We start from the raw sequence: 12,512 nt of genomic DNA, 5'->3' as shown, positions 1-12,512 counted from the left end.
TTTTCTTGTTTTTTTACGCAGGATGGGCGTTTCAAGCATTTTGCTTATTTATATTGCGCAACGAACATTATTTTAGTTATTCCATTTTTCCCTCCTCTCTCCTTCGGGTCCCAGCAGCAGCAGAGCATCGGGAGAAAGGTGGTCAAACCCATCTTTCTCCAGTACACCGCTCCGTGATACTTAACTTCAAGTGTATTCATCACGGCTACGACCGCTGGTTTTGCTTAAGAATAAGTAGCGACTATGAATACCGACCTTATGATAGCCCGTTGGTCGGCACTTGAAAGAAATAAAGGGGGCATTAATATGCAGTATCCATAAATGAAAAAATAATTTTTTATCATTATGCAAACATCTGTATTGTATTGTATAACCACATACGACGCAGTTAGATATGAGGAAGGTCCGGCAAAAGATTGTCACACAGAAAGGTAAGATAATAATGTATTCTTTTAAAGCCCGGGGCTATACTTCCGAAAACCGGTCAAACCCGATTGGGCTGAAATTTTGCAAATAGCTTCATTTTGCATAAAAATAACGTTTGCGAGAAGGATTTTTGGCGACTCGAAAATTTTTTTTTTACCATTTCAATGTCATTCTCTATCTTACCGACAGAGCGGAGAATCGGATTCAACAGTTATTCAGTGCATTCTCCTTATTAATCTCCTAAAATCTATAAAACAGAGATCAACTTAGAAAGAGATATCAGCTTGATACTGGGTATTAGTATTGGTTTTGGGCTAGTTTGGGGCGGGGGGCGCGCGCCCGCTCGCGGGCGCGTAAAGCATGGTAGCGAACCGATGTGAGTTTACACGGGGCCAAGCTTCAATGCATTCTCAACATTATTGAACGATATTAAATATGTATATACAGGAGAATAATAAGGAGAATGCACTGAATAACTGTTGTATCCTATTCTCGACTCTGTCGGTAAGGTAGGGAACGGCATTGAAATGGTAAAAAAAAAATTCGAGTCGCCAAAAATCCTTCTCGCAAACGTTATTTTTATGCAAAATGAAGCTATTTGCAAAATTTCAGCCCAATCGGGTTTGACCGGTTTTCGGAAGTTTCGCCAAGCCCGGAGTGTCCAGTGTCCACAAGTATCCCGGGGTAGTGGAATTATGCAACATGTTAGATTTTAAATGTTTTCGATAACATTTAATTTTAATTCCTACCACTCGTAGCATTGTAATCTTATATTAGACTGAATCGATAACGTTGGTTGTGACACGAAAATGGCAAGGGGGCATAGTAAGGGGGCATGGCAGGGGGTAAAGGATATCCTGTGTCTCGTCAGTGGTATCACACCAACTCCCATAAGATGATAAGTGTTATCAGATAAGTCTATCCTATACTTCATCGATGATATAGCTAACACTTTATGGAAGTTTTTGTCACTTGTTCAGTTTTAAACTGAAGTATTGACTATCGTTAACAGAAGTGGTTTCGTTGCGCACTCTACTTTTATGAATGATGGTTTTGGGAATCACATTCAATCCAACATCGAAGTCGGTAAATTTAGCAACACTAGATAAAATAGTTCACTGCTAGAAAAAACTCTGCAAACTGAAGCTGAGAAACTTTGCACATGTAAATAAAATGAGTAACCAATAAGAATACAGTCGCATTGTTTTCCTTATTCTTAAGCTATAAAAGAACCGATGTTTTATCATATTTAGTTTTAATTGTTATCGCGAATGGCGTTGTAATCTCATTCCATTTGAATTGGTAATGCCGGACTCGACTCGTTCGGCCCCTAACGTCATCTTCTTTCGAGACTAGTGCCTTTATATTACCTTATCAAATAAATTTTTATCATAACATGTACCGAAGTACAGTTTAAGCAATTGTGGTAGGGCTGTTCGAGTACTCGAATGACTCGAATATTCGAGCAGCTCGAAATCCGAACCGAGCCGAGTCGAGTACTCGTAAAAGCCGAGTGGCTTGAAAGAACCGAGTACCTAGCTCGAATATACTTCGAGCGGCTTGAAAGAACCGAGTAGCTCGAATATACTTCGAGCAGACGGACTATGTCGACTAGCTTGAACGTTCGGGCAGTATGTATACGAATATTTCGAATGTTTCAAGAAATGTTCTTCTACTGGAATGTAAATAATGGTTCTCAATAATGTGAATAATTAAAATGTAAACTGCAAATGAAAATATTCTATTACTATTGAAAATAAGTACTAAATTCAAATCCCTCCTCTTTCATCTTTTTCATGTATTTATATGCTTCTCTTTATTCTTTCTTCGTTTTCTTATTTTTCTTTTTCTTTCAACGGCTGAGGTAGGGGGCACGTTTCTCCCGTGGCGAGAAGCGCCCCCCTTACTTCAGCGTGGCCAAAAGGTGCAAGTAAACAAAGTTAATTTTCTCGAAAACGAAGCGCAGTATCAAAAAATTGTATTCTATATTTTCTTCTTATTTTGGTACATAGAACCACCCCCTAAAAAATGACCATCAGTAGTAGACCACCATGTATATTAAAAATAATATCCAGTGAAATATCTTAAACCAGTAAAAAGTTATTAATACATATAACTAATATCAGTAAACACGTTCTCGAGCAATATCGTTGGGAAGTAAACAGCTAAATCGTATATATGCTCAACATTAAGGAGACTGTTTAATTAAAGGATCAACGTCAGAAGCTTTTAAAAACTGCAGTTATCCGCAACATAGTATTGATTTTGTCCTGCTAGATTGCGAAAATCTCACACTGCGCACCGGTCACGGGACGGTCCTGTAGAGTAATATATTGAATATGTAATTAACAAAATACTAAACCTTAAATAGCCCATTATGCAAATGTAAAAGTGCACAAATATATTTAAGGAAATGATTAAATTTATTCAGCAATGCGATTATGTTAACGTTTATTTAGGAATATTCCTTCTACCCTGAAATTTGAAAATAATCGCAAGGTCACCTGATCCAAAGCAAAAGCATGATGTAATTACACACACATACAAATTACACGAGCACTTATGCTTGTGTGTCAGCTCCTAGCTCGCAAACGTGTAGGTAGACTGTAGTAAATAGCAACCAACATGGCTTGTTCCTTCCCTGAAAAGGTAAATTTTTAATGATTTCTTTTCGACTGGTAATACGAAATTACATCTGTATATCTTCTAGTTGAAACTGACAAAACTGGCTACAAAGTACCAGCAAAATTTTTATGAACTCCTTCCTGATTGGTTTCAATACAGTCCTGATGAATATCCATATATAAAACAAAATATTGGATTTGGCCTTTTTGGTCCTAGCCAGGCTGATGAAAATAAGCAAGGCTCTGCTAGTCAGGAAAATTGCCCATTGAACATTAACGATGGTACTGATATATTTAATAGAGTAGTATACGATAAAGAGTCGTGCAAGATTATCAATACGATATATGAGAAAATAATTACGTATGGAACGGAGGACAAAAGTAGCCCTATTCATGTTGGAATAATATATAATGTAACATTGAATCATACTGTGGTAAAGAAATCACAGAAAAATACTACTAATAGTTGTAACGAAGTGTCCAACAGGATCTGTCCAATGGCAGTGTTTAAAATAATGAGACTGAATAGCACATGGTACATTGACAATGAGGGTAGGATATACAAAAGCTGGGTGGACTATTTGAACAATAATAAGTTACCTAAATGTACTATGGTTGTACCAAAAGATGGAGTTTATCAGAGTAACCCATATTATAAGATTACCGAACAATCGTCGATGGTATGGATCGAAGAGAAGGACTCTCCAGCTTGCGCAGTTAAAAATAAAATCCTCAATGTCTGTGATAATGTTTCTAATGTAGTATCTGTTGGTACATTTATGGGATTAGGTATCGCAAGTTTCGTAACACCAGTTTTACCAGTATTAACTGTTGCAGGTATAGCTTCTTTTTTCTTTGTTATAGCTACATACCAACTGAAATGAATCAGGATTCTGTAGTTATACTACCATTTAAAAGATTCACGAATACTAGATACAAAGTTGCAACTTCGCAGCAATAATGTAGATAAAACATACAGTACTTAAATTAAAAGTATAAGACTTTCTAACACTTTTTATGTACTAGGTGGGATTACTCTTGGCGTTAGTGGATTATATAACATTGGTCGAAAATCTCGCCACTTACTAGACCGTCATAGGCATAAGGAATCTATTAGTCCGTTAAATAAGGATGCGCTGCCAGCGTGGCTTGAAATAGCTGGTACAACTTTGACGATAGGAGCAAATGGAGGGAGTATGCTTTTATCAAGAGCTATTGCACGAGGCAGATGCATTAGCAGTGTGTCTAAACTAACGTATAACACGCTAATAATAGGAAATCTAACAGTCAATGGAGTTGGTATAGTTTACCAAGGCTGTCGTTTAATGGGAAAGTACAAAAGTCAGATGGATGTTGATCGATCTGATGTATTAGTCTTTATCTCGCAAATCTTATTCTTTAGCAATACTCTGTTAACTGCTAAATTAGCTGGTGAGCTTATAAGATCGAGTAAAGGTACTATTCTCGAGAAATTTCAGAATACTTTGCGCGTTAATCGTCTCCAGAAAGAGTTTGATAGAACGAAAGAAGCGGATAGGAATAATGTGGGAAACAACTGTAAAGGTATTATATGTCGACTTAAAAGAATTATCAATAAAGAAGATTTTCTGGGTATTATAAATAAAATAAGTCAGAGGGTGAATTGCCAATTGAAATTTGAGAATGGTAAAATCATGGTAAACAATATTACATTGCTAGATCCACTACCGTTTGCGTGCCATTTGTTAACGATGGGTGCTATACGTTTGGGCCAAACGAAATCAGATTCATTGTCAGTAGATAATAATACAGATGATATAACGACTTTACTTTCACAATTATTAGACAGTTTTTATGCTGGCGAGCAATCCGCTGTGAAGAAAGAACTACCTGATATTAGTGACTTTAATGATATACTCGATGAAATAAGACACATGAGAAATGCAACAGATATTTTGACTAAGATTTTTAAGATTAGTGCGACTGTGTTACAGCATTGTAATGATCCTGGACAGTTTTTGGTGGAGGCGATTTATTTTGTATGGGAATATTCTAAAGCAAATCTAAAGCAACATGGTATAAATGCCTGCTCTTCTTTTAAAGGCAGTAGCAGTTTATATAACGCGCTGACTAAAATCGTTACAGTTATATATGAAATTATTGATAACGTAGCTAGTGAATTATTTTCAGCTTTTTATACATATATGTTAAACACGGAACCTCTGTCCCATGCGTACTAAATAATGATAAATTGGATGACTGAACTGCTAGCTTAGTACTGCTAATGTAATTGATAGTACAAAACAGAATTAAGGTATATTTTTAGAATTGTAATCATGCGCGACAAGTTTCTTTTTTTCTATTCTGTTCTAGTATTTATCGAAGTTTTTTTATGGTATTTTAAATATGATCCAAGATGAGATGTAACTGAAATAACAATAATAAATGATAGAGCAAATTTATGTTGCACAGAAGTAAAGGCATTCGTTTATTTTATTTCTCTGAAATATTTAGATACAGTTCACACAAATATATACAGACGATACTGAGCACATTTACAATGTTTTGTTCGATCACTGGTCGCATTATCAATTAGACATCCATAAACGAATGTTATAATTGTCTTCGATTAAAATACCTTTCATCGATCGCGAATAACGAGGGTCCGTGTAGATCTGTGGACTTTGCGGTGCGCGTCAAATAAATTAGACCTAAACTAATTTATCCAAATAAATTACATAGGTATGGAAAAATATAATTATTCGGAAAGTATTGATGCATCGTTTAATCGTACCAAACGATGATAATACCGATCCGGTATCAAATGACTCGTGGATCCACGCCATACCATCGAAATAAATTACCACTGACCATAAATACGAAGAAATATTTGTATCTACGAATAAATATTTAATATTTAAATTTTATCTACAAAAATGTCTCGTTACGCAAGCGTAATTATATTTAATCCTGGCGTGCATTTGATCGTTCCGGCGCTTTATGTTATTGCGTCCAGAATATTTAATATAATAGAATATTAATTATTATAACACGTTATAATAATTAACATCAGCTCATATAAATACATCACCGACTAATTGGCTCGTGTACGCTTCCATCTTAACAGTTATGTAATTACTTACAACCTTATATTATATCTTTAATGATCACCCGACTCACTTCTTTCGATTCGAAAAATAACTTCCGACAAATTTTTGTAATTCACCGATGTCGCCTTGTGAAATCATGCGAAAAATTGTCTTCCTATATGTGCGTGTAGAGAAAAAATATTTCATTCTTATTAGTTGTTGCGCCTCCTCGAGTGTGGCGTATGTATGTACAAATTTCAAGAGAATAACGAAACTACATAAATGAAAGAGGGGTCCTGTGTAGACCGAGCGAGATTACAATTTGTTTACAAAAAATGTAGAATACATCGCTTGCTGTTTAGCTTGGTCATTGGCTTTAACCAATTCTACTTTGTCGATGAATAAAATAGGTGTTCGCTCATTCTGCTTTGTGATTAATCTCGAGAAACAGAGACTGGAATGTACGTTGCTTGTTAAAAGTAGTGTTCTTGATCTACGTAGATTTCTCTTGCGCGTAGAAACAAGTTGGAAGCCCCTGCTTCGTTTCCTCCGTTCAACTGGTAATCTTCCAATGGATGCATGTTTTAATTAGTGTTGGGACCAAGTTCAATGGGTGCTCATGTATAGCAATCAATTTCGTACCTAAGTTTCTTTGCTTTGGAATTAAACAATACATATGTACAGAAACAAATATTTCGCTTCATATACTGGCAAAGTATTTAGTATTATTTAACCGTGTTTAAAACTCGTAACAAATGCATGCAAGGTTCAAGAATGTATTTACAAATGTACTGTGTTCTAATAAGCATTAAATCTCTTTAAAATAATACTCAAATCTTACTGATTGTATTGAAATATATATACATATTTGAACATGTTTAACTATAGAGTTTAATTATACTTATATAAATACTGCTTTTGTTTTTCAAAATATTCACATAGGATTTGAACATACTCCATCAGGTCTCAATACTATTTGCAGTGTACTTGGTCCCATCAATAATTCTGATTAATTAAATAGTCAATTGCCTTTTACTTTTTAAAGCATTCTCTGCGACAGCTTCTTCACATATTCAAGACCGTATGTTTGCATGCTATTACACTCGAGTTTAAAATGTAAATACTTTCTAGTCCTTCCTAAGAGATCGCGAGCTTCCAAAAAGTCGGACACGTTTCAAATCCAAATAACAGTCTTATTATTAATTTCTGAATGACGTCAGCTATGTAAGTTTTCAGATACCCAAGAAAACAGTTGAATAATTAACGAACGTCCTGTAATGAAACTCTAACCAGAAAGTAATGTGAAATTTCTAGATACATCATTCAACTTCAAGTGTTTCCCTCTCCTAATTGGTCGTAGTCTTTTGTTAATGTTGCGTACCCAACAAAGTGATGTCGTCAAATCTCGTATTTGGCAGCCATTTGTAATTACGATAATGTGTATGCAATCTATTCACTGCAACAGTGATCAACATGAGTTTCCCTCTAAGTAACGCTAACTCATCATATTTAAATACACAGTCGATTATGTGGCACAGTTTGTACTCAGTAGTACGATCAGCAGATTCGATTGTACTCTATCAGCTATTTTAGTCGTTGATAAAGAATCACAATGTAACTATAAATTCTAAATTTACATGTGACTGGAGTTTTTAAGATTATGTATTCGTGTAGCTACATAGTCTACATAGTCTCGTGAACATTCTTTATAATCTTCAAACACTAATCAAGATTCATTCAATTTGTGGCGAATTCCTCTTTCGAACTTCAAGCTCCTTTACACTGCTGATACTACTGATACAAACTGTGAGAATGGTTCTGACTTTTTACTACAATTCATGACATCCTTTAACTGCTAGAAATCTGGTCCTGATATCCGTATTCTGTCCTGCGACTCATGATTCATAGTTTACAGCGATTCCATTTTACTCCGATTAAATTCGATCAACCAAACGATTCAGGCGTTTGCGACGACGGAATATTAATCGAGTCTCTAAACGAACCAATAACTCGTTGTCTGGTCAATACTATCCTTCGAGAACTTGTATGTTCTATGATATCCGACTTCAATATGCATAGCAAGTCTGAGAAATTTGAATCCATGAAATAGTCCAAAGCTGATTCCACTCTACAAACTCCTCAACTTCTTATTACCTCTGATGAAAGTTTCTTCTTTCCGAAGGAGGTTCAGTTGTCGATGTCAATCGAGAGTTATAAAAATCATCCCTATACACGCAATACACTCTGTGCCGTACGTAAGTCGTTCATTGCGTTAAGATCAGCTCAGCCATGGAATCTTCGAAAAGACCCTGTGTTTACATTCAAACGTCCAGAAAAACCAATACATTTCCCAAATTAAATCACAGCAATCCTCCTAAGCTTCCAAAATCCTGACCTCCGAGCAGCCCCCAATGGGAGGACGTAACGAGCCATTGTTACGTCCTCGAACAGTGACGATCGATTACGAAACACATCACCGTGGGGACCGTTTTGAGAACAGCTAAGCCAAGTAAGTCCTAGGACTTGTCTTTGGATTCCCAGTGGGATTATCTTTTGTCGTGCACGACCATGCCTCTTCAGCCAAGCTACCGTACCTCTGAACACCTGGAAATGGTGGGCCCGTGCTCTGGGGCGAATAATAGCCGCCTTTCAGCTGATAGTAGTTGCCAGTCTGCTGGTACTGGTACTGTTCACCAGGCAGAATGTTGCTGTATCCGGAGTACGAGCCGTACTGCGACGGGGAGTACGAGGACGACGAGTATCCTCGCTCGCTCAAGCTTCGGTAAGGCCCCGTATGCTGGGGCCTACCCTCCTGTCAAACGGGAGTGCTTACAGCCGCGGTCGTTATGTAATCGATGTCGCCGATGCTCTTCACCCTGCGGTGCCTCTTGTTGCCGGTGATCGGCCTCGGTGGCAATTGCGGCGGTGGCGGGGAATTGCTACGGGCGCTGCTCATGTACTGGCTCGCCAGGCTTCCCGTGTCGGACGACGACGACGGCGAGGCCTTCTCGCTCCTTGGTCGCAGGCCAAACGCTCGACTCAACGATCCCTGTGAAAAGATACGCATGCGTCGGTTAAGCCTGTCGGTTCGAACACGCCCGCCTCTTGATGGGATTCCCCCGACTCCTTCGCGGACGCGGCGGCGCCACTGTTCTCAGCAGATGAGCTACCGGGGAACCCCGGATGCCTGACGTGAATGTCTGTGAGCTGCGAAATGCGAATGGAGAAAGTGAGACGTGTGCCTGAGAGGGTTAGGAGATTTGCAGTTGTCGAAATGTTTCGAAACTGAAACAAGGATGACGCGCCACGCTTTACTAATGAAACCGCTGTGGTCCTAGTATGTGCACCAAGTGGTTGTTTCATTTCTCGTAGGAGGGCCCGACCTGGTCAATTTGATGTTGGTGTATTTGAGTTTCGAAAAGGCTTCGTTCGTGATTGAAGAAAGCGAGAGGAGTTAGGGTATCTGAGGGGTGTATCCTATGTTTGATACGACGAAGATGGGGTTCCACGACACACAGAGGGCAATACTTCTACGTTTATTGCCCATGATTTTGAAAGTCTGTGGATGAGACGATTATTTAGCAGGCTTCTAAGGGGCACGAGGCACGATGCTGCTATATGGATTAGTAGACCAGCGATTAAACGTTCGTCTCGATCGTCAGTTTAATGGAGGACGAGTTATGTAGAGAGGTGAGTACGTTGTTTCCTTTTTTTGGAAGTAAAGCAATGTTTCGGTGGGGAAGATTGAAGTGTTTGCTATGAAGCAGAAAACAAAGCAACGTGTCAACTAAACGATAATCGAAATTGGCTAACTGGGAAAATATGCGGGAATGAAAGGAAAATGAAATTGTGAGATTCTTTTTATTAGAAAAATTTTGCAGCTTAATTTGAGTTAGCCAAAACTGCTGATCATACCAGTTTCCTATTAGCCAATTTGTGTACTATTAAGGAGACGTTAAATGAAAATTAATACCAACTACTAATTACAGTAAGGAAGGAACCGAAAAGAAAATAATTAGGAATACTAATGATGGTACGCAAGTAAATGATTAAGAGGCGCATACCTGTGAGCTCTTCCACGACAACTAGTAAAGGACGAAACAAGGTCGATTAAGAACTCACGCCGTGAATTCCACATTGAAATCATCAGTTTATATTTACACAATGGCTCGTCAATGTTATAATAATATCGGGTTGCTAAAAATCGAGCGCCTGCAGTTCTCGTTTCTGTTTCTTTACTGCGCGATAGTCACTAGAATAATGTACCCTTAGAAACAGGACAGTCTGGTTAACATACATGAGCAGGAGAATGTGGCAGTTAATTTCTTGACTTTTATGTACAGTGTTTACAGTGTGGCGACGATACAATCAGCCTGTCAAACGAGAAAATCATCAAGAACAACTAGGAGCCGCGATGTTTTACTCGTAGTTCATCGAGCCTAAATGTTTCGTTTCGACAATGGATATTTGGCAATCGAGTCAGAAATATGCCGTTGCTCGTTAACACTCATGTGCATCTCGAAAAGAAAAGGAACCAAATTGTACAGCAGAAGGAGTAATAAGAAGACTGAAAATATTTGAAACGGGAAAGAAAGATACAGACGAGGGCAGAAGACAATACGAGGGAACTGTTCCAACGTGAAATAACAGGTGCGATAAGAAAGTGGTAAAACTCTGGGGGGGGGGGGGACGTACGAGTAGAAAAATATCTGGAATATTTACGGTTCGATGAATTACAAAGGTAAAAGACCTGGTTAGATTTTTCTAAAAATTTCACTAAGTTAAGCTCGTATTTTGCGAGTGTCACGCGATAGACTCTCGGTTCTCGCAACTAGGAAGGGTGCTCCGTGATGCGCTTGACCGCCCCTAATATTCGTCGTGATCGTTTGTAAAGAAAGTGTCAGCGAGGGTTTACATGGCTTACAAGTAGATGATTAAGTACAGGGGAGGGGATTGTACGAGTTGTCTCCGTTTCCCTACAATTACTGGCGATACGATTGCACTCGCACCCCAAATGTCAGTCTTTCTTTCTTCAGCTTTCCAAGCGGGTTCCAGACAATTTACGTGAAATCGAAGCGTTCTGTTCTATTACTCCCGCTCGTCGGACGAACGACGAAGAATTCGGGCGAGCCCTGTTAACGTCCCAACATAAAAACTTTATATGCATCGTTGAGTCGATCACTCTTTTACGCCCATGTACTTTCCAGGTCCGTCCGATCGAGATCGAGATCTATGGGGTGCGTCTAAATTTCAGCCAAGCGTCGAGTACACGGCGCAGCAACCATAGCAAAGATTGATCATCTCGGCTTCCAAGCTTCATGGGTTAACGCCGTCGCCAATGTAGCTTACCGAGGCACTTTGCTAAAATTCAGACATTCGATTTTCGCGAGGAGACATCTGCGAGGGACTTGGAATGTACGAATGATGCCTCCTCGTTCTGGAGGATGCTCTAAGATAACGATGACTATCTACTACGTTACTACGAAATTTGGAACACGCCGAGTTACGATAGATTGCGTCAATTTGTTACCGAGAGCAAGGAAAATATCGCTACGTTTTACTAGGGGAACTATGTACTAGAAGTTTCAGTGCATGTGTTTTAGGTTTTAGGCGAGAGGACGTTTTGCTAAAATAGGGTAACATGAATTTCGTGAAATTTGTTGTAAAACATCTTTCTATCACTATCTTTTCTTATTTTCAACATCCTCATTTTTCAAGCTACTGTAGCAGTTAATTTAAATTTTAAAGTATTTCGATCAACGTTCATCCCCAAACTGTTGATGGATAGAAACAAAATTTATGTTAGATATTAGAAACAAAAGATTAAATGAAAAAGATCTACGACCTAAGGTCTTTTTAAATATTATAATATTAAGTTCGTTGCGGATATATCGTTATGAATATGTTAACTATATCAACAATCCCTTTCGTTAAATTTCATGGCGGGCGATTTTTGTGTCCTACAGCAGAAAGAGCTTGCAGATTCAGAACCCAGTAATCTTAACACTTTGAGTGGTGCAAGCTTTTGAAAAATACCCCTTCAAGTCTTATTGCCAAGGAAGTTTTGCTTAACGCATCCCGAGCAAACATTCGGGGACACTCGGGCGATACTTTGGATGCTTTCCAGACAATATGAAGGCGAAAATACTGGAGCTCCACTCAGAATGTTAAATGAAATTGCTGCTAAATTGAAAATGTTTCTCTTGAAAATGTCATTTACAGAGACTCGTGGAAATGAAACGTTACATGATATTCAGTTCGGTTCCTTTAATTATACCTTGCTGCAACTCACGATACTGAAAATAGAATGCAGTGAACGTTGCTTAAATTAAGAAGAGTTCCGAAAAGAGTGCGCAAATGTATCAGCAATTCCATGTGAAACTATCAAATGACA

The 12,512-nt window shown here is 38.4% G+C and overlaps 2 protein-coding genes across 14 annotated transcripts in view; one reads left to right on the top strand and one right to left on the bottom strand.

Annotated features, from left to right (window-relative positions):
• The first annotated feature begins 2,917 nt into the window (after window positions 1-2,917).
• On the top strand, window positions 2,918-7,848 carry LOC143375491 (uncharacterized). The gene is made up of 3 exons (XM_076824674.1): window positions 2,918-3,075; window positions 3,137-3,887; window positions 4,077-7,848. Exons 1-3 carry the CDS (start codon window positions 3,052-3,054, stop codon window positions 5,267-5,269), a joined length of 1,968 nt encoding a protein of 655 aa, XP_076680789.1. The 5' UTR covers window positions 2,918-3,051; the 3' UTR covers window positions 5,270-7,848.
• Window positions 7,849-8,919: 1,071 nt separating this feature from the next.
• Liprin-gamma (liprin protein kazrin) overlaps window positions 8,920-12,512 on the bottom strand; it is a 280,018-nt gene continuing 276,425 nt past the window's right edge. For 10 of the 13 annotated variants that reach the window (XM_076824643.1, XM_076824645.1, XM_076824651.1 and 7 more), the window contains 2 exons: window positions 10,183-10,203; window positions 8,920-9,167 (listed from right to left, as the gene is read on the bottom strand). In XM_076824643.1, the coding sequence (XP_076680758.1) occupies window positions 8,934-9,167; window positions 10,183-10,203 (255 nt within the window). In that variant the 3' untranslated portion in view covers window positions 8,920-8,933. The remainder of the gene's footprint in view (window positions 9,168-10,182; window positions 10,204-12,512) is intronic. The other 3 variants (XM_076824647.1, XM_076824653.1, XM_076824655.1) reach the window with 2 other exon arrangements.

This window comes from Andrena cerasifolii, chromosome 12 (genome assembly GCF_050908995.1).
Source record: "Andrena cerasifolii isolate SP2316 chromosome 12, iyAndCera1_principal, whole genome shotgun sequence".
Lineage (NCBI taxonomy): Eukaryota > Metazoa > Arthropoda > Insecta > Hymenoptera > Andrenidae > Andrena > Andrena cerasifolii.
The sequence above is the reverse complement of the archived record's forward strand: the minus strand, read 5'-3'. Positions and strand labels throughout refer to the sequence as shown.